The 19,112-nt window shown below is 43.6% G+C and overlaps 2 protein-coding genes across 2 annotated transcripts; both read right to left on the minus strand.

Annotated features, from left to right (window-relative positions):
* Nucleotides 1-1,238: 1,238 nt before the first annotated feature.
* Nucleotides 1,239-7,221, minus strand: LOC124654978 (SNF2 domain-containing protein ENL1-like). Its single transcript, XM_047193951.1, has 18 exons — nt 7,147-7,221; nt 6,393-6,523; nt 6,257-6,311; nt 5,880-6,107; nt 5,727-5,782; nt 5,559-5,643; nt 4,866-5,003; nt 4,704-4,784; nt 3,916-4,113; nt 3,759-3,830; nt 3,216-3,296; nt 3,013-3,131; nt 2,796-2,907; nt 2,614-2,682; nt 2,435-2,529; nt 1,983-2,114; nt 1,757-1,862; nt 1,239-1,670 (listed from the first exon to the last, which is right to left on the minus strand). Exons 1-18 carry the CDS (start codon nt 7,168-7,170, stop codon nt 1,554-1,556), a joined length of 1,899 nt encoding a protein of 632 aa, XP_047049907.1. The 5' UTR covers nt 7,171-7,221; the 3' UTR covers nt 1,239-1,553.
* A 5,694-nt stretch (nt 7,222-12,915) lies between these two features.
* On the minus strand, nt 12,916-18,790 carry LOC124654979 (histone H2A, sperm-like; the record flags this gene model as incomplete). The annotated part of the gene is made up of 6 exons (XM_047193953.1): nt 12,916-13,000; nt 13,115-13,221; nt 13,317-13,390; nt 14,454-14,683; nt 14,815-14,934; nt 18,755-18,790. Coding segments are annotated over 6 exons (615 nt in total), but the record flags the coding sequence as incomplete, so codon positions are not given.
* Between the last annotated feature and the right edge of the window lie 322 nt (nt 18,791-19,112).

Below are 19,112 nucleotides of genomic sequence, written 5' to 3' on the forward strand. Positions count from 1 at the left end.
GCAGGTTGCAGCGCAGAATATTAGGGTATTGATTACCGCGAAACCTTCGGTATGTTGTGTATATCTAGTTTTTCCTCGTGAATGAAACCAATGTGCCATCCTGGAGCCTGTGCTTCACATTTCTTCAGGTTGTCAGTGGTCGAGTAATTGAATCTGAGGAACAGAGAGTGGCCGCCGAGGCTATTAACCGGCCTCCAAACTAAGACCCCTGCAGGTCCAGTTGATATGGGATCCCGCTCAAAGAAGTAGGCGGCAACAAGAGGATATTGTCATAGTTTAAAAGTGTAGGGAATGTCCACGAGGAACCACGTGTACGGTTGATCATCCACCATGTTGGGATTATAAACGGCAGCTTCAAATTTGTTGCAACATTTAAAATGGAGACAAAATGGGTATTAGTGACAAACATATTCAAACAGCAACATTGTTCATCGTTCGACGTTCGTAGAAAAGGAAAAAATGAACAAAATAGAAAAAGGAAAATTAAAAGAAAATTAGAGAACATAAAATGAAGAAAAAAAAAACGTAAATGGGCCGGTCCCATGACCGACTAGGGGTGTGCGCCACTTGGTAGGTGTGGATCTTGTCGGCATATAGGAATTACCAAATAAAGTGCTCTCCGCCCTCTATGGCGACTCGGGCGGGGATTACTAGATGCAGTGTTCTCTCACATACATCGAATTTTTTGATGCTTTGGTACAAGTTCCATAGACTTGCGGCACAGAAGAAGACAGTAGCACACCATTTCCGAGAATCCTGTTAGAACCAGAAAGATCGCCCACCTGCATCTTCTATTTTCATTGGAAACATACAACCAGCATCCATAATACATACCTTCATCCAAGAACATAAGACAGAAACTGAACCAACAAATGTTGGACGCAGCCACTAACTGCCTCAATGGAGTTCGGCCGAACAAAATGCACGACTAAATTCAGCAAGCACTGAAGAAAATCCCGGAAGCAGTGAACTCTTTCTTCAGTTGGTGATGAGCTTGGATGTGATCATGCTGAATCGCTCAACCCCTCTTCTTCTACCTCCAACTCTCTATCTCTCTAGCACAAACGCCATGGAAGAAAGTTGAAAAAACTCTGACACACACACACACACACACACAACACCAAGGAGAAGATAATGGCTACATTGTGTCTTGCCGGTGCCTCACGGCTCCCTTTTCCATTCATTTGATGCAGTATATATATACATACATAAGGTTTGGCACTCATACCACTCATGCCATAAACTCCACTAACCACTAGCTCCTCGCTCAGCTCCTAGAATCACTCCATATCCTTGTGGCCCGGCCACTAACTTGACCAAGCTTTTAGCTAACTCACTAACTAACTATGCATGCAGACTCTCCATGCTGCAATCCGGCTGCTTCTCACAGCCCTCCACATGCGCATGTACTTGGCTTACACCTAATACACCTACTGATTAACCAAACTACTGGACATGCGATGTGCACACATGCACGTTCAGACTCTCCTAGTACACAAAACAGATCTTTTGACAAGATTAACTCTAACAGGATGCACATAGCAACGACCCAGTCAGCAGATCATTTCCTTGGACGACGAAGACGATGAGTCAGCACCCACCGTCAGCTTTCCATTATCCAAAGCATTTACTTTCTTATCTTCACAGTCGGGCAGCCTCGGCTCCAGTGTCTGCCAGCCACAATATATACATTCTTCTCAGCTTACTGTAGACAGGCAAAGGTGCATAGCTGATTGTGAAATGGAAGGAGACGTACCGTGCTCGCGAATGTTTCAGTAAGACGGTTCATCTCTTCGGGGTTCTCCGAATTCGTGCATGTTGTAGCAGTGAAGCACTCGTCCTTTGGCTTAGCATGGGCACCCCTACATGGCATAAAGTCAGGTTATATTTACCCTTGCAACTACAACACGGCGCAATCCACTTTCTACCAGCTAGAAAGAATGACAAGATGCTGTGGGCTGAAGGCAGGCAGCAGCACTGACCTGCCGAGTGCATTATTCTCGGTAAACATCGGCAGGACTTCTGTTTTTGAAAATAGGAGGCTGTGATAACCTACACCTGCTGTCCCTGGTTGTTGCTCCAGAAACTCTATGTGCTCCCTCAACGGCGCATCTCTGGAAGAGGCAAACAGATTAACTTCTCAGCGAAGAACATAGAATTGTCACCAACTCACCAACTGACAAAATATCAAGCAAAAAAACTAGCTGTTACATTTTCGTTTGGGTACCCTATATCATTGTATCAAAAACTAAAGCCTTGTGTATCTCAAAATGTCTGCATAACACCTCAACTTTTGGTGTGCATTTTCTGACTGATTTATACTATGGACTAATTAAAGCCAGTTTCATTTCATATTATGTCACAATATATGGAACCTCGAACAGTCAGATTGTAGATATCTTCAGAAGTAATGGAAAAGAAACAAATGCCTTACATGTCAAGAGGATACCCATGCTCTTGTTGCAATTGTTTCTGCGTAAGGGATACATCAAAACCTTGTTCCGGCAGACTAAAAGGATCTTGAATCTCCTGATGATATGCAACAAAATTAGCCATTGTATATCTTATAGGAAATCCAGCAAGCACAAGTAATAATGGTATCATGATAAGTACACTCTGGCTGAAGTAATGTGGCTGTTTGTTCTTCTCCGTGGCTGCCCTAAATAAAGCATCCTTGAGGACCTGGCAAAAAGTATTATGCGATTTAAGGAAGCAGAAGTATGGAACTTAAAGCTGGAGCCTAGATATGTCATATGAAAAACATTAGAGTAAAAAGTTTTAAATCATATTTAAACCTGCGTTTTATATATCTTTTCTTCCACGGTTGCGGATGTGATCAAGCGGTATACAATCACTTCTTGTGTCTGTCCAATTCGATAAACCCGATCAATGCTCTGACTGTCCGTACTGTAGAAAGGAAGATTGTGTTATCGAATAGAAAACTTGCAGTGACAAGCATTCTATAAAACCAAAAAGGAATAACTTAATTAGGATGTGTCAATGTTCAGGTACCTTGGATTCCAGTCAGGATCAACTACTATGACACGAGCTGCCTTGGTGAGTGTAAGTCCAATACCACCGACTTTTGTGGTCAGCAAAAATATCTGAGCTCCAAGGCCCTCTTGGAAATCCTAGATATGCAACACGCAATACATAAGAAACATAGCATTCAATGGAAGAAAACAACGTGGAAAAAGGGAAGCACGAACAGAAACCTTCACAATCCTTTCCCTCTCAGAAATCTGAGTGTTGCCATCCATGCGCGAAAAGCTGTAGCCCTCTAATAATATAGCTTCCTGTTGCAATAGTCGAATATGTTACGACACAGAAAGTGTGTTATACCTAGGGCCCTACTTCTACCATAGCTAGGTGAAAACAACATAGAAAAATAGGTAGCATCCATATCTCAGAACAATTTTTTATAATAGATATACTCAACAAAAACTGGAATTTGTACACTTCGATGACAGCAGTAGATCAAAGATGCCAAAAGCCATAACTCATGCTACATCTCAAGTTATCAGATAATTTTACTCTCAAGTAATTCTACTCGACTATTGAACAGGACAGGAAGGTGATGTGTCTCTTCTGGGGTACAGAAATTTAGCATAAATTTAGCATCATTATATTTCGTAAGAAGAAAATTCCCATTTAATATACCAACAGAGTTTATCATGTATGTGATAATACGAAGACAGCAATGTACACAAATAATAAGTTTAATTTGAAAATTATACAAACAAAAACTAACAGCATACCTGAATCAGGTTTAACATTTGATGAGTCTGAGAAAATATCAGAACATGGTGTCCTTCTTCAAGAAGATTCCGCTGCAACATTAGACATTAGCAATTTGAGTTTACACAAACAAATACGGAATACAGTAACAACTAATGGGCACCAAAGATTGCTTACCAATAACGCCAAGATAAAAGATAACTTGCATGAGACTTCCGGGCCGACTTCCACTGCCTCATCATCACGAGGCATATCTCCGAGGTTCATGGCCATTTTTTCAGCCATCTCCATTTCCTGATCGTTGTTTTCAGCCATATCCATTTCCTCATCTCTCTTAGTCACTAACTGTGGGTGATCACATATTTTCTTCAATACCTGTTGAAGAAAAGAAAAAATAAGAAACGAACATGATTGCACCAAAAAACATGCACACATCAAAAATGATGAATCAAGGGCATACAATTAGCAGATGCTGCCTCCCATAAAAGATATACTCTGTCCATTTCATTTTTTAAGGCGTATTTTTGGTTTAGTTCAGAGATAACGGAAACGACTAATAGTAAGGGAAATTTTAGTGTGCATGTTTAACAATATACGATGAAGAGAGTCAGAGGTAAATGAGGACAACAGAGAAACAAAAAAGTCATCATTTCTACAAGCATGCCTTAATAACCCCCCCAAGTTGGTGCGCCTTCTATCATAACCCCCCCTTGTGTCACTGACATGTCGGGCCGGGACCCACATGTCAGCGACACAAAGGAGGGGTTATGATAGAAGTCGCACCAACTGGGGGGGTTATCATCAATTTTTTATGATACAAGCTGTATTAAAACATAGGCATTTGAATTAAAGCGAGTATACGATGAGCATTCATGAAGAGAACTAAAAGAGTAGATGAGAGCAACAAGACAACAAATAAAGGTAGACAAGATTGGGCAAAGAAAAGGCTTTGAAGCTTTGCTTACCGTGATTGCAGCCAAGGGATTTCCTCGCGATGCTGCTAAATGAACAAGTTCACATTTCAGAAAAGCTTTATATAGCTGCCTCTGCACCCAAAAAAACAGACAAATTGCAAAATCGTCAAAAGCCAATTATTCAACCATTATTAATGATGCCAAAAATCATACCTGACGATCAGTTAATTTCAGCCAGATAACCAGCTCATTCTTCTTCGGAAGCTGTTTATCATCTGTCAAACCAGTCTCAAGGGATACTTCACTTTTCCTACGACGCAAGAAGTATGGCTTTATTCGTTCTCTTAATTCCTGTGAACAAAAGGCAAGTACCAAACAAGAATTATAAAAAGTTTTTGTGTAGTTGTCCTCAAGTAATAATCCAGAAGGATGAGCAACATTTCCACAACGTAATGAAACAAATTAGGATTGCTTAATCTAACGGCTTGCCCTCCCATGGTTCAACTGAAAGTGGGCATTAGATAATCTGGAATTCGAATGCAGTTCAGTTATAAAATTGCTTTCACATGTCAAATCAGAGATGAAAGTACTACTTAGCTAATATATATGGATAAATTTTGTGCATCATAGAACTCAGTTAATGTCCAACTTTTGATTTATCCACAGAATCCTAATGTCAAGAAAGTAATTTCTCAACAGAACTCAGTTAATATCCAACTTAATTCACATTGGAAAATATGAAACACAAACATTTTACAGTACTAAACTGCCAGTATGACAAATTAGCAAATGCAAGAAAAAACAATGTGTAGATACTAATGTTGTCCGGTCACAATAGCAATGGGTATAGGCTTTGGGTACATCTATCTCTTGGACATAAACACAGCAAAAAAAAAAGACAGTCACCTTTGCTACGTCTGAGCTTATGTCCTTCGCTAGACTTCTAGCGCTCTTGTCATTTCCTTCATAGATAGGTACTTCATACTTTTTTCTGAACCTGCCAAAATATAGAGAAATAAATAACACTAGATGGAACGTCACTACTGAAGGAAACCGAGAGAGTAAGTAAATTACTCATCCTTATCAGGCAAGACTTCCGGGCAACAAAAAGAGAAAATCGACCACATTTCCTACGAGATTACACATGCTTATTTTCATTAGTAATATGAGGACAAAGTAAATAGGCATTTAAAGCGCGAGGATTTAGGAAATTTAGCTTGGTGATACCTTCAAGTTATTCTGTATAGGTGTTCCGCTGATGGCGATCCGATGGACACAAGGTATTTCCAATAAGCATTGGGATCTTTGTGCTTTCGGGTTCTTGATCAAATGTGCCTCATCAAGAATAACATAATTCCACATTTTCCCCTCCTCCTCCTCGTCATAGAAATCACCCCTTATCTGTTTGTAGTTTATTCGGACCATATCATATGTTGTTAACAAGATGCCTCCCTCCTGTACAAGACGATATATGACTCATTAAAATGTCTTGTGTCTTGAAATAACAAGCTATAAATTATTTTAAATGGTGGTTATGCGAAAATGAATCTATGCTGGAATTTGGCTGTTAGGATAGAAGGCAAGGTTAGGAAACCAAACCAAACCTTGAAGACATGTTGCAGCTCATAGTGACGAACATCTTTTTTGGGGCCATAGTAGCTGTAATAAAAAGAAAGAGGAATCATTAGCAGCAATGTCAGGACTTGACCTGCATAGATTTGAGGCAATAGGGGATCTTACGTGCTGATCTTGTGCCTGAGGCCGACGACTGATAGTTCCTTGATCCAATGGGTGAGAATCATATTCGGGGTAACGACTAGCACCCTCCTTATTAGACCAGAGTGGAACAACCCTGCAAGGAAGGCAGAAACCTGCAGGATAAAAGGATGCAAGTCTCTCATCAGGATATTGCATCACCAACTTGATATTAAAAACATATTGTGGCAAGGAAACAGGCAATTGTCAATGCAATTTGCAGATACGGAGCGCGTAACTAGCTTGGAAACAAGTACAAGTAAGCACGTAATATCAACAAATAGATGTTTCTCTCGTGTCAGAAGATAGTTGGTTTCAGTCCCATATTCAAAAACTAAAGATGCAGGTTTTCACACACAATAATTTCTGCTGCATAGTTAGTAGTAGTGAACATCCCCGAGGCTAAGAAGTAAGCGAAGACCTTCCTGGCCCGATCTTTCTATCAGTAATAAGTAGTATAAGGGTGAAAAGGACCCACTGATACACAATTACACATTAACATGCCTTGCTATAATGAATCAATCTACGATCAATTAATTTAAGGAGACTGAATAAATGCATGGGTTCGATGAATGCAGAAACTGAAGATGCATTTTTTTCACAGTAATTTCTTCAGTTTAGCTAGTAGTAGTAGCAAACATCCACATGAACCTTCTAAGTTCTAACTCTAAGCAAGAAGTAGGTGAGAAAGCCTCTTGCTGATAATGAATCAATCAATGGATTAGAGGAAGAAATGGACCTGCATGGTTTTGCCTAGTCCCATGTCGTCACCGAGGATCCCACCGGTTCCCCTGCAGTGGAGAGACCAGAGCCAGATGAGCCCCTCGCGCTGGTGGGGATAGAGCTTGTTGAATATTCTTGCCGGGAGCTTGTACGGCGGCTTGCTGCTTCCGATGGTGTCCACCATCTCGAAGTCTGGAAGTTTGTCTTGCTCCTCTGCCGCGTCCCTGTCATGGTATTCCAAGATCTCCTTGACATCGTCGTCGTCTTCACAATCCCCCGTTGACGTGGGCTCTTTCATCTCCCGGCTGCTGCTTCCAACATCCTGCAGATTGTATGGCGGCTTGCCGCTTCCGACGGTGGCCTCCATCTCCAAGTCTTGTAGTTCTTCCGCCGCGGCCGCGTGGGTGTCCTGGTATTCCACCACCATCTCCTTGATGTCGTCGTCTTCATATTCGAATTCCCCTGTGGACATGGGCTCCGCCATCTCCCAGCTGCTGCTTCCAACGCCCTGCAGTTGGTCCTGGCCGGAAGAGGTGTTGCTGATCTTGCATAGGCGGCGGCAGCCTGGCAGCTTCACCTTCATGATCATCGCCACGTCTGCAGCAGGTTCGGCATGCACTGGGCTCTGGGGGCCGCCGGAAAGGTCCGCTTCGGAGATGTACAAGGACGGGGAGGGGGGCGGCGTGGGCGTGGGCGTCGGCGTGGCCATGGATGATGGCACTGTAGCCTGCAGCTGCAGGTATTGAGTAAAGGGAGGGAAGGAGGATGAAGGCAGCGAGTGCCAGCCAACTGCGCTGAGGACCTCGCTGAAGACCCTTGCTGTAGTGAGCTTGAATCCCCCTCCAACCTCCTCCGACGGATCCGTGACATGGATTTCCTCATTGTTGCCGTCTCCATCTCTGCTTCCAACACCCTGCATCCTGTCTTCGTCAGAGGAGGTGCTGCTGTTGCTGCCGGCTGTGGAAAGATGGGAGATGGGGTCGGGATGGTGGTGCAAGGACGAGCAGGGCGGCATGGCTGGTGGGACTGGAGGTTGAAGAAAGGAGGGGAAGGAGGAGGGAGGCAGCGGGCAGTGGCGTGAGAGCCAGCCCAGCAGGGAAGAGGTGCTCGCCATGGATGCTTTGGAGCTTTGCTTGCAGGTGTTGGTGAAAGGAAGGGAGGAAAGGAGGGAGTATCAGCTGCGGGAAGGGAAGGGATCAACGGCAGGAGAGGGCAGGGGAGAGGCGCCTCCTTTTCGAAATTCGAAGTTTGAATCCCTCTCAGCCACTGTCCTTGCGTTTCTGCCAAGCCAATCTACGCGCGGTGGTGCCTCGGGAAGGAACCTCCATAGTCAGTCTCAATTACTCCTCCTCCTATCCCGTCTCTACAGCACAGTGTCATTACAAAAAAAAAAGTCTTAAACAAACATTTTTTGAAAGTCTAGGAATAGCCAATCAATGATACTCCAAAATTTACTCACCTGGAGCGTAAGAAATCACTGGGAAGAACACACGTTGCTTCTTTCCCTGTGCCTCCACCTAGGAGATAGACAGAAACGGGAAGATCACCTACGAGCACTTCCCAAACAACAAATCCACTGTTCGTGTCAATCAGAACTACCTGCTGATGCCAGACTGAAGAATCCTGAATTCATTCAAAACACCAAGCGATTCCCACTACATAGCCAGTACCGGCTGCTTCAGGCATGCTACGCACTGATGACTTGGACGAAGCCTTTTCATCTCTGTTCGTCCAACTGATGCTGGTCCGAATACATTTTCAGTAACCATGCCGTCACTACACATGTTGCCCTCCTACGCGTAGCCACTACCACTATAATCCAAGTTATCGCTATTTACAACGCCGACGGCCAAAACGATATATGGTACGTAGCAGAGTCAGTCGGTAGTTAGTAAGTCACACCTCAGTGACCAACCAACAAACAGAAACACTAGCCTACTGCAGCATCAGCAGCTGCTCAAAGTTCAAAGTTATAGGGTCCCCTCCCTCGTCACCCAAACAGATCACCCCTAGACACCGCCGACTCGGGGGGAGAACTCGATCGCCGTCAGCTTCTCATCCGGCGTGTGTATCTGCTTCTTCAGCTTGTCCCTGCAGTTGGGCAGCCTCGACAACAGCGTTTGCGACAGCAACTCATTCTTCTCAGCTTGATTCATGATAGGCAAACGAATAGGCAAAAAAACAAGTTTTGCAACTTAACAAATGAAATGCGGATCAGCAAAAGGGAACGCGTTATACAGTGACATCCACGACATAAGATCTCCCAATAAGACCTGATCTCTCTGACGGTGAATAATGCTCCACCCAACCGACATGACTGCACAACAAGAACATCGGCGCGTTCGTCAACCACGTGTCCCCAGTTGTACCTTGAGCAGCATTGGCACCTTGTATCTGCATAGGAGAAACTGATGACCATTCGTATCATCATATAAATGTGAACTGAGAACGCCAGTTCATAACAGAGCTGTCGGAAAAATGCACATGTAACCTTTTATGTTTCTTTATTTTTTTTCAGACACGTTTATATGAGAGGGGTTAATCAGCAGTAATAAAACCATAATATCCATGCAGATAGTTACAGCTTCAAACAACAGTAAATCTGTTAGTGACTGTTCACTCCCTAGTTGGCAACCTCAAATTTGAGCTCTGCCACCGAAACGTTCATAAACAACAATTGCAGCAAGCAAACCAAGTTCAGCTTCACTTTAGTGAAGCCAACATGAAGACCTGTGGCATGATTATGGCCCAGCTTCACTTTACTGAAAGCCAACAGGAGCATCATGAAACTAACAGGTTTATATGAGCCAGGAGTCTGTCTGGGTATCTTACTGACCAGTAGCTATGATGCAAAAAAATTATACAAGCGCTGACGCTTAGATTAATTTATCAATTAAAAGATCCAGGTGTACGAATGCGGTATAGCTCTTGCAACAAGTAATTGATTTCAGAGTTCAGACCAATTATTATGTGTACTGAAGAGTGGCACATCTTCGACTCAGTATTTTTCTTTGCTTGCGGAAGTCAGACAAGAATGAAGAATGGAGAGGTGGCTGAGTCCCTGCCTTGTATACTACCTAGGAGGTCATTCAGTGTCCCATGCCAGTTTTGATTTTCGGCTATTCTAACTTCTAACTAATATGCATTGCGCAGACCTTCTATCATTGTTTTGAACAAACCTTTATCCTACTTACATTTTACAATGCTGCTTGATGAATGATGATAGGGTGCCTTGTCACTTGCTTGATGATGTCAACGAAAAATGTGGACAAATTATATTGTAAGTGTGCACATTCTAGTTCCTCTTCTGTGTTATTCCTATACTAGTTGAGATACAGATCATCTAAATTCTCAAGCCTTGAAGGAACTAGTGCATATACAGAATGCATTTTATTATTGCTTCCTTGTGTTATATGATTGGCTGGTTCAGTTAAATAGGAGATGAAGATGATTCATAATATAATTTTCTCATTTGTAAATCTCTACTGAATCATGAGTGCTTGGAGACATCCAACTTTCCTGTCAGTACGATTGCCCAAATTAAGCTCAAATTTACTGCTACCCCCCATATAATTTGCCAAGCATAAGCTCAAATTTACAGAGCCAGTGCCACTCTGAACAGTTACAGTAAGCCACACTTGCTGCAGCCTACATAATGCACCACTAGATGGACAGATAATTTCCCTGGGACTTGATATATTCAAGTATTAAGATCAGGGCCATGAATTGCTAACCATCACACATTTAAGTAACATACGTGATGTACATGATTTAGCATGCTGCAAAATACATAATACACTTCTGAGTGGACAGCTATTTTCCTGGGATTTGGTGATATATTCAAGTTCTAAGATCAGGGCACCAACTGTTCAACATTCAAAGTTTTACATAATGCATGATTTAGCATCACAGAAACGATATTGAATAGGCACCTTACTCATGTCGTCAGCAGCAGCAGCAGATTATCGGCAGTTCGTGTAGTGCACCCGTATGTTCCTACCATCAAGTACCTGGAAATTAAACAATTATTCCCATGTAGAAAATCTGGGTTAGCACTAGCAAAAGGATAAAAACTGCGCCGGGCACTGCGTATTATCCTGCAGGAACTTCACATGTGCTATATCTGAATATCTACGAAGCACAGCTCACCTCATTGCTCTCATCTTCTCCAATGCTGCAGCAGCTTCAGTTTCTAAAGAGAACTTGATGAAACCGTATCCTGACACTGGCACATGACTTTTACTGTCACACACAATCATTATTTTTATAGGTCAATCTCCAATCAACCAAAAATCAAAGATCAACAACTGAGAAGATCCAGAACTGATAGATAGATCAGTACCTTCGGCAACACCGCCAAGCTGGGCGAATGCATCCTTGAGAGCGATCTCATTGGTGTCGTAGGACAGACCTGCAGCTCAAGTCAGTGGAACAGATAACAGGGCAATTCAGTTAAAACTACAGACAATATTTGCACGAATTTAACAAGAATAGTGCGCTGTGATTGCAATCAACAAGCAGGATTATTCAGCATTCCAGATGAGATTTTATACAACTTAAAATAAAATTTCATCTCGGCGAAATGATAGTGACATCCAGGGCATAATATTCCCAGTAAGATTTCATCTCTGAAGCGGTAAATGCTCCAGCCAACCCTTACAACTGCACAACCAGCACTTCGGCACGCTTGCCAACCAAATCTCCAACATCATGATCTTCCTCATCAGAATCTATGATTGCCAGCTTGTGCCTGCATAGGAGAACCAAATGACCATTCTTATCATAGAAATGTGAACTGAAAACGCTAGTTCATAACAGCCATGCAAATATGCACACAAACTTTCAAGCTCATTTACATGAGAAATCCGTGGTAACAGATACTAGTAAGCATATTAGTGACTCATGCTGTTCATTCCCTCTATAGGTGGCAACATCAAATCAACCTCTGCCACTGAAACGTTCATAAACAACAATAGCACAAAGCGAACTAAGTTGTCCAATCGAGGCAAGTATAACCATTGGGGTGCATACTGAAGGACCCCCCAACTACGTAATTGTTGATTCCTCAATAAGAATGATTGCTTCAACCACCCATCTGCAAAGTTCGGCATAAAAAAGGTGGGCATGTGGCACTGTTTATACTGCTTAGTTTTCAAATTCTATCATGCCTGCTAAGTGGAAAAAACTATTATGTTCATTTATCCCTCTTCTTAGAATGAATGGTTTACAGCCCAACTTCGCTTTGCTGAAAGCATCTTGAAACTACTACCTGGGGACTCCAATAGTCCAGTTTACCATGACGGCCTGCAATTTAACAATAACTATTGGACAAATTACAATATACACATTTACGTTCAGGTTCCAGTTCTTTGTTATTCCTATACTGGCCTACAGCTCCTTGAAGGCTCCCTTTCGTTACATGATTGGCTGGTTGAGTTAAATATCAGATGGTTCATAAGAAAAAAAATTCCCCCTTGTGAATCTCTAGTGAATCATGTGTGCTTGAAGAAATACAACTCTCTTTGGTAAGATCACCCTGATTAAACTCAAATTACTGCTGCCTGCTATATAACTATTCCACAGATAAACTCTAGTCTACAGAGTCAGTGGCACTCTGAATACATAACACTTCACTATTGGATGAACAGGTATTGCCCGTGGGACTTGATGGCATATTCCAGTTCTAAGACCAGCACATGAACTGTTAAACATCACAAATTTAACATACATAATGCATGATTTAACATCACAGAGTCCGAACACAAGAAATGATATTGAGTAAGCACCTTACTCATCTCATCATCAGCAGCAGCAACAGCAGATCATCCGCGGTTTGCGTAGCGCACCCGTATGTTCCTACCATCAAGTACCTGAAAATGGAGTAATTATCATATAGAAAAGCCGTGTAAGCAAAAGGATAAAAACTGCGCCGGGCACAGCATACTATCCTGCAGGAACTTGACTTGTAGGGAGCACATTATTACCTCATCACTCATCTTCTCCAATGCTGCAGCTGCTTCATCTTCCGAAGAGAACTTGACGAAACCGTATCCTTTGGATTTTCCCGTCACAGGATGGCATATCACTTTCACTGTCACACACATCCACTGGTTTTACTGGTCAATCTCTAATCAACCAAAATAACAGTTCGACCACCAAGAATATCAAGAAGAGATAGATCAGTACCTTCGATGACATGGCCGTGCTGAGAGAATGCATCCTTGAGAGCAATCTCATTGGTGTCATAGGACAGACCTGAACTCAAGTTTCAATGGAACAAACAGTAGAGCATCAAAAAAAATTGAACCATACATGTAAGCCAGAAGCCCTGCTAAATGTTCACAGATTCTAACATTTACATTCAGTTAAAACAGGAGGGAATATTTGCAAGAAATTCAACAGAATACTGCATTGCCCTTGCAGTCAGAGAGCAGGATGATTCACAAAGCTAGCATGGAACCCATATTCCTAAGTGGACTGCAAACTACCATGTCAGACAGGAATGCAGTAAGATTCACATAATCTGTCATGAAACCCGAATTATTCACACAGATTCTTCCTAACAATACATTCAATTAGAAATGGAGGCATTTAATTAGCAACCAGGGCGGCTCACAATCAGCAAGCGTTAAACCTACCTTCCTAAGTAGGTTCGCAAATCTACCGTATCTAAACTGGAAGGACACCAGATCACGAACAAAAACAAGACGGCAAAGAGATCGTACCTCCGACGAACAATTTGGAGCATGAGGAGAAAGCGGCGCCTCGATTCAGGATTGTCCCGACAAGAACGGCATGGGGTGCCACTTTGCTTCCCCAATTGAACATCGTCTGGAAACCCTAGAAATAACCCCCAAATCCAACTCGCCCAGATCAGAACGACACTACGAAGATTCCGATTCGCACCTCGCTGAACCAAGTTATTGCAAGAAGGCCCTCAAGATCAACAAACAAAAAGAAAATGTTGAAGAAACGAAGGAAATCGAACAGGCGCACCAAGAAGAACATCCAGTAAAGCATCAGCAATGATTTTTGGCATACAAACAAGAGAAATTGACAGCAGTTGAAAGGGCAACGAGATTCAGTTTTCGGCATCCATTAGCAAGAACTACACCACATCCAGATGTTTTGTCTTGTGAACCAGCACTACAAACACACGACTTTTTCTAACCCAAAACACATCCCCCCATCTCTGAAAACACGACACTTGCGCTACACAACTATGCAGAACCGTAGCCTACGCTACCCTACTCCTCGTCGTCGGCGGTGGCATTCTTGCCTTTCTTGGGGCTCTTGGCGACAGCCTTCTTCTTCTTGGGCGACTTGGAGGACTCCGCCTTCTCGGCCTTCTCGGCAGCCTTCTCGGCCTTCTCAGCGGCCTTCTTGGGGAGCAGCACGGAGTGGATGTTGGGGAGGACGCCGCCGTGGGCGATGGTGACTCCGGACAGAAGCTTCCCGAACTCCTCGTCGTTGCGGATGGCGAGCATCAGGTGGCGCGGCATGATGCGGGTCTTCTTGTTGTCCTTGGCGGCGTTCCCGGCGAGCTCCAGGACCTAATAGGGGGGGAAGAAAACAGAACAAGATTCAGAGCCCGGTCCGTGTCGAGAGCAAGAAAGCAGAGTTCGAGCGCGATCAATCGATCGAGACGAGGAAAGAGAGATGGGCGTTCGGGAGAGACGGTTACCTCCGCTGCGAGGTACTCGAGGACTGCGGCGAGGTAGACGGGGGCGCCGGAGCCGACGCGCTGCGCGTAGCGGCCCTTCTTGAGGAAGCGCCCGATGCGGCCGACGGGGAACTGGATCGGCTCACCGCCTTCTTCCTTCCGGCCATCTTCTCCGACAAATTTCTCCGGCGCGGTGGTGGCGGCGGGAACGAGATGGAAGTATGGAACGCGCGATGCTGTGGCTGGTGGTGATGCTTTGAAATGCTGAGCTGGATCGGTTTCTCCGAAGGCCGACGCTTTGAAATTACTTAGTACTCCGTACAAGATTTTTTCGCAAGCGACCCAAAATGGGATTGAATTTCATTACGAGATATAACTAAACATAGGCCAGATGGCTAGTATCGGGTGTTGTCACGGTGTTGGATGTATTTTTATTGCTACCGTAGCGGGACTTTTTATTTTTTAGTTTTTATTTATTTTATAGCTGGGGACATCCGTACTAACATTAGGATACCGTAGCGGGTGTTGTCTCCAACGTATCTATAATTTCTTATGTTCCATGCTAGTTTTATGACAATATTTACATGTTTTATTCATACTTTATATCATTTTGATGCATTTTCCGGTACTAACCTATTAACAAGATGCTGAAGCGTCAGTTCCTGTTTTCTGCTGTTTTTGGTTTCAGAAATCCTACACAGGAAATATTCTCGGAATTGAACGAAACAAAAGCCCATGGTCCTATTTTCCACGGAGGATTCCAGAACATCGAAGAAGAGTCGGAGGCGGCCAGCAGGGGGCCCACTCCATAGGGCGGCGCGGCCTGGCCCCCTGCCGCGCCCAGATGTGGGGAGGGAGCCCCCTGGCTCCCCCGACGCTGCCTCTTCGCCTATATATTCCTTCGTATCAGAAAACCCTAGTACCGAGAGCCAAAATACGAGAAAAGTTTCAGAGACGCCGCCGCCGTCAACCCCATCTCGGGGGGGGGGTTCGAAGATCGCCTCCGGCACCCTGCCGAGAGGGGAATCATCACCGGAGGGCTCTACATCACCATGCCCGCCTCCGGACTGATGCGTGAGTAGTTCATCCTTGGACTATGGGTCCATAGCGAGTAGCTAGATGGTTGTCTTCTCCTATTATGCCATCATGTTTAGATCTTGTGAGCTGCCTATCATGATCAAGATCATCTATTTGTAATGTTACATGTTGTGTTTGTTGGGATCCGATAAATATGGAATACTATGTCAAGTTGATTATCGATCTATCATATATGTGTTGTTTATGATCTTGCATGCTCTCCGTTGCTAGTAGAGGCTCGGCCAAGTTGATACTTGTAACTCCAAGAGGTGGTATTTATGCTAGATAGTGGGTTCATGCCTCCATTGAATCCGGGACGATGACGTAGAAAGTTCTAAGGTTATGGATGTGCTCGTTGCCACTAGGGATAAAACATCAATGCTTTGTCTAAGGATATTTGTATTGTTTACATTACGCACAGTACTTAATGCAATTGTCTGTTGTTTGCAACTTAATACTGGAAGGGTGCGGATGCTAACCCGAAGGTGGACTTTTTAGGCATAGATGCATGCTGGATAGCGGTCTATGTTATTTGTCGTAATGCCCTAAGTAAAACTCATAGTAGTCATCATGATATGTATGTGCATTGTTATGTCCTCTCTATTTTGTCAATTGCCCAACTGTAATTTGTTCACCCAACATGTTATTTATCTTATTGGAGAGACACCACTAGTGAACTATGGACCCCGGTTCATTCTTTTACATCTGAAATACAACCTACTGCAATCATTGTTCTCTTTGTTCTCTGCAAACAAACATCATTCTCCACACCATACGTTTAATCCTTTGTTTTCAGCAAGCCGGTGAGATTGACAACCTCACTGTTAAGTTGGGGCAAAGTATCTTGATTGTGCTGTGCAGGTTCCACGTTGGCGCCGGAATCTCTGGTGTTGCGCCGCACTACACTCCTTCACCAACAACCTTCGCGTGGCCTTTGATGTCTACGGGAGCTTCTATTCTTGTAGACAGTGTTGGGCCTCCAAGAGCAGAGGTTTGTAGAACAGCAACAAGTTTCCCTTAAGTGGATCACCCAAGATTTATCGATCTCAAGGAGGAAGAGGTCAAAGATATCCCTCTCATGCAACCCTGCAACCACAAAGCAAGAAATCTCTTGTGTCCCCAACACACCTAATAGGTGCACTAGTTCGGCGAAGAGATAGTGAAATACAGGTGGTATGAATGAATATGAGCAGTAGTAATGGCGCCGAGAAAATAGCTTGCTGGCGTGTAGTTGATGGTGGTAATATGGTAGCGATAGTAACGCGATAGAAACAAGTAAACAAGCAGCGATAGCGATATTTAGGAACAAGGCCTAGGGATTAGACTTTCACTAGTGGACACTCTCAACATTGATCACATAACGGAATAGATAAATGCATACTCTACACTCTTGTTGGATGATGAACACATTGCGTAGGATTACACGAACCCTCAATGCCAGAGTTAACAAGCTCCACAATTCAATGTTCATATTTAAATAACCTTAGAGTGATGAAAGATCAACACGACTAAACCAAGTACTAACACAGCATGCACACTGTCACCTTCACACTATGTAGGAGGAATAGATCACATCAATACCATCATAGCAATAGTTAACTTCACAATCTACAAGAGATCATGATCATAGCATACGCCAAGTACTAACACGGATGCACACACTGTCACCATTACACCGTGCAGGAGGAATAAAACTACTTTAATAACATCACTAGAGTAGCACATAGATAAATTGTGATACAAAACACATTGCAATCATAAAGAGATATAAATAAGCACTTCACTACGCCATTCATAACGGTGAATAAGTATTCGTGAAATATAGACTAAGAGACCCACACGGTGCACACACTTGTCACCTTTACACACGTGGGACAAGGAGTCTCCGGAGATCACATAAGTAAAACCCACTTGACTAGCACAATGACATCTAGATTACAAGCATCATCATATGAATCTCAATCATGTAAGGCAGCTCATGAGATTATTGTATTGAAGTACATAGGAGAGAGATGAACCACATAGCTACCGGTACAGCCCCGAGCCTCGATGGAGAACTACTCCCTCCTCATGGGAGACGAGCAGCGTTGATGAAGATGGCGGTGGTGTCGATGGAGGAGCCTTCCGGGGGCACTTCCCCGTCCCGGCGGCGTGCCGGAACAGAGACTCCTGTCCCCCAGATCTTGGCTTCGCGATGGCGGCGGCTCTGGAAGGTTTCTCGTACCGTGGCTTTTTCTTATCGAGGTTTTAGGTCGAGGGGCTTCTTATAGGCGAAGAGGCGGCGTCAGAGGGTCGAAGAGGCGGCGACACCATAGGGTGGCGCGGGCCACACCCAGGCCGCGCCGGCCTATGGTCCCGTGGGCCTGTGCCCCCCTCTCGGCGGTTCTCGGGTGTTCCGGATGCTTCCGGGCAAAATAGGATGCTCGGGTCTTGATTTCGTCCGATTCCGAGAATATTTCCTTACTAGGATTTACGGAACCAAAAACAGTAGAAAACAGGAACCGGCACTTCGGCATCTTGTTAATAGGTTAGTTCCAGAAAACGCATAAATATGACATATAATGTGTATAAAACATGTAGATATCATCAATAATGTGGCATGGAACATAAGAAATTATCGATACGTCGGAGACGTATCAGCCTTCATCTCCTACTGGTTCGATAAACCTTGGTTTCTTACTGAGGGAAAACTTGTTGCTGTACGCATCATACCTTCCTCTTGGGGTCCCCAACGGACGTGTGCTTTACCGTCACAAGCAGCTGCTTTTGGTGCCGTTACTGGGTAAGAATCAACACTCCATCAAGCTCAGTCACGCGCCATCAAACACGTTTTCTGGCGCCGTTGCCAGGGAGATCAAGACACGCTGCAAGGGGGGTCTCTCACACCCAATCTCTTTACTTTGTTTATTGTCTTGCTTATTTTATTTTCTGTCTTGTTTGCTTTCTTTATATCAAAAACACAAAAAAATTAGGTACTTGTTTTACTTTATTTGAGTTCGGTTTGCTTTACTTATTTTTATCATTGTTAAAATGAATACTCCTGAGAAAACTAAATTGTGTGACTTCACTAGCACCAATAATAATGATTTCATATGCACTCCTATTGCTCCACCTGCTTCTACAGCAGAATTTTATGAAATTAAACCTTCTTTACTAAATCTTGTTATGAGAGAGCAATTTTCTGGTGTTAGTACTAATGATGTTGCTGCCCATCTTAATAATTTTGTTGAACTTTGTGAAAT

Source organism: Lolium rigidum, chromosome 5 (assembly GCF_022539505.1).
Source record: "Lolium rigidum isolate FL_2022 chromosome 5, APGP_CSIRO_Lrig_0.1, whole genome shotgun sequence".
In the NCBI taxonomy this organism is placed as follows: Eukaryota; Viridiplantae; Streptophyta; class Magnoliopsida; order Poales; family Poaceae; genus Lolium; species Lolium rigidum.

Bases quoted from the DNA above. Each gene is read 5' to 3' on its own strand.
- LOC124654978 (XM_047193951.1), bottom strand. From the start codon at position 7,170: ATGGGACTAGGCAAAACCATGCAG. The intron at 5,644-5,726 runs GTAATTTACTTA...TGGCAGGTTCAG, and splicing joins GTCTTGCCTGATAAGGATGA to AAAAAAGTATGAAGTACCTA. The intron at 3,132-3,215 runs GTTTCTGTTCGT...TTGCATATCTAG, and splicing joins AGAGGGAAAGGATTGTGAAG to GATTTCCAAGAGGGCCTTGG.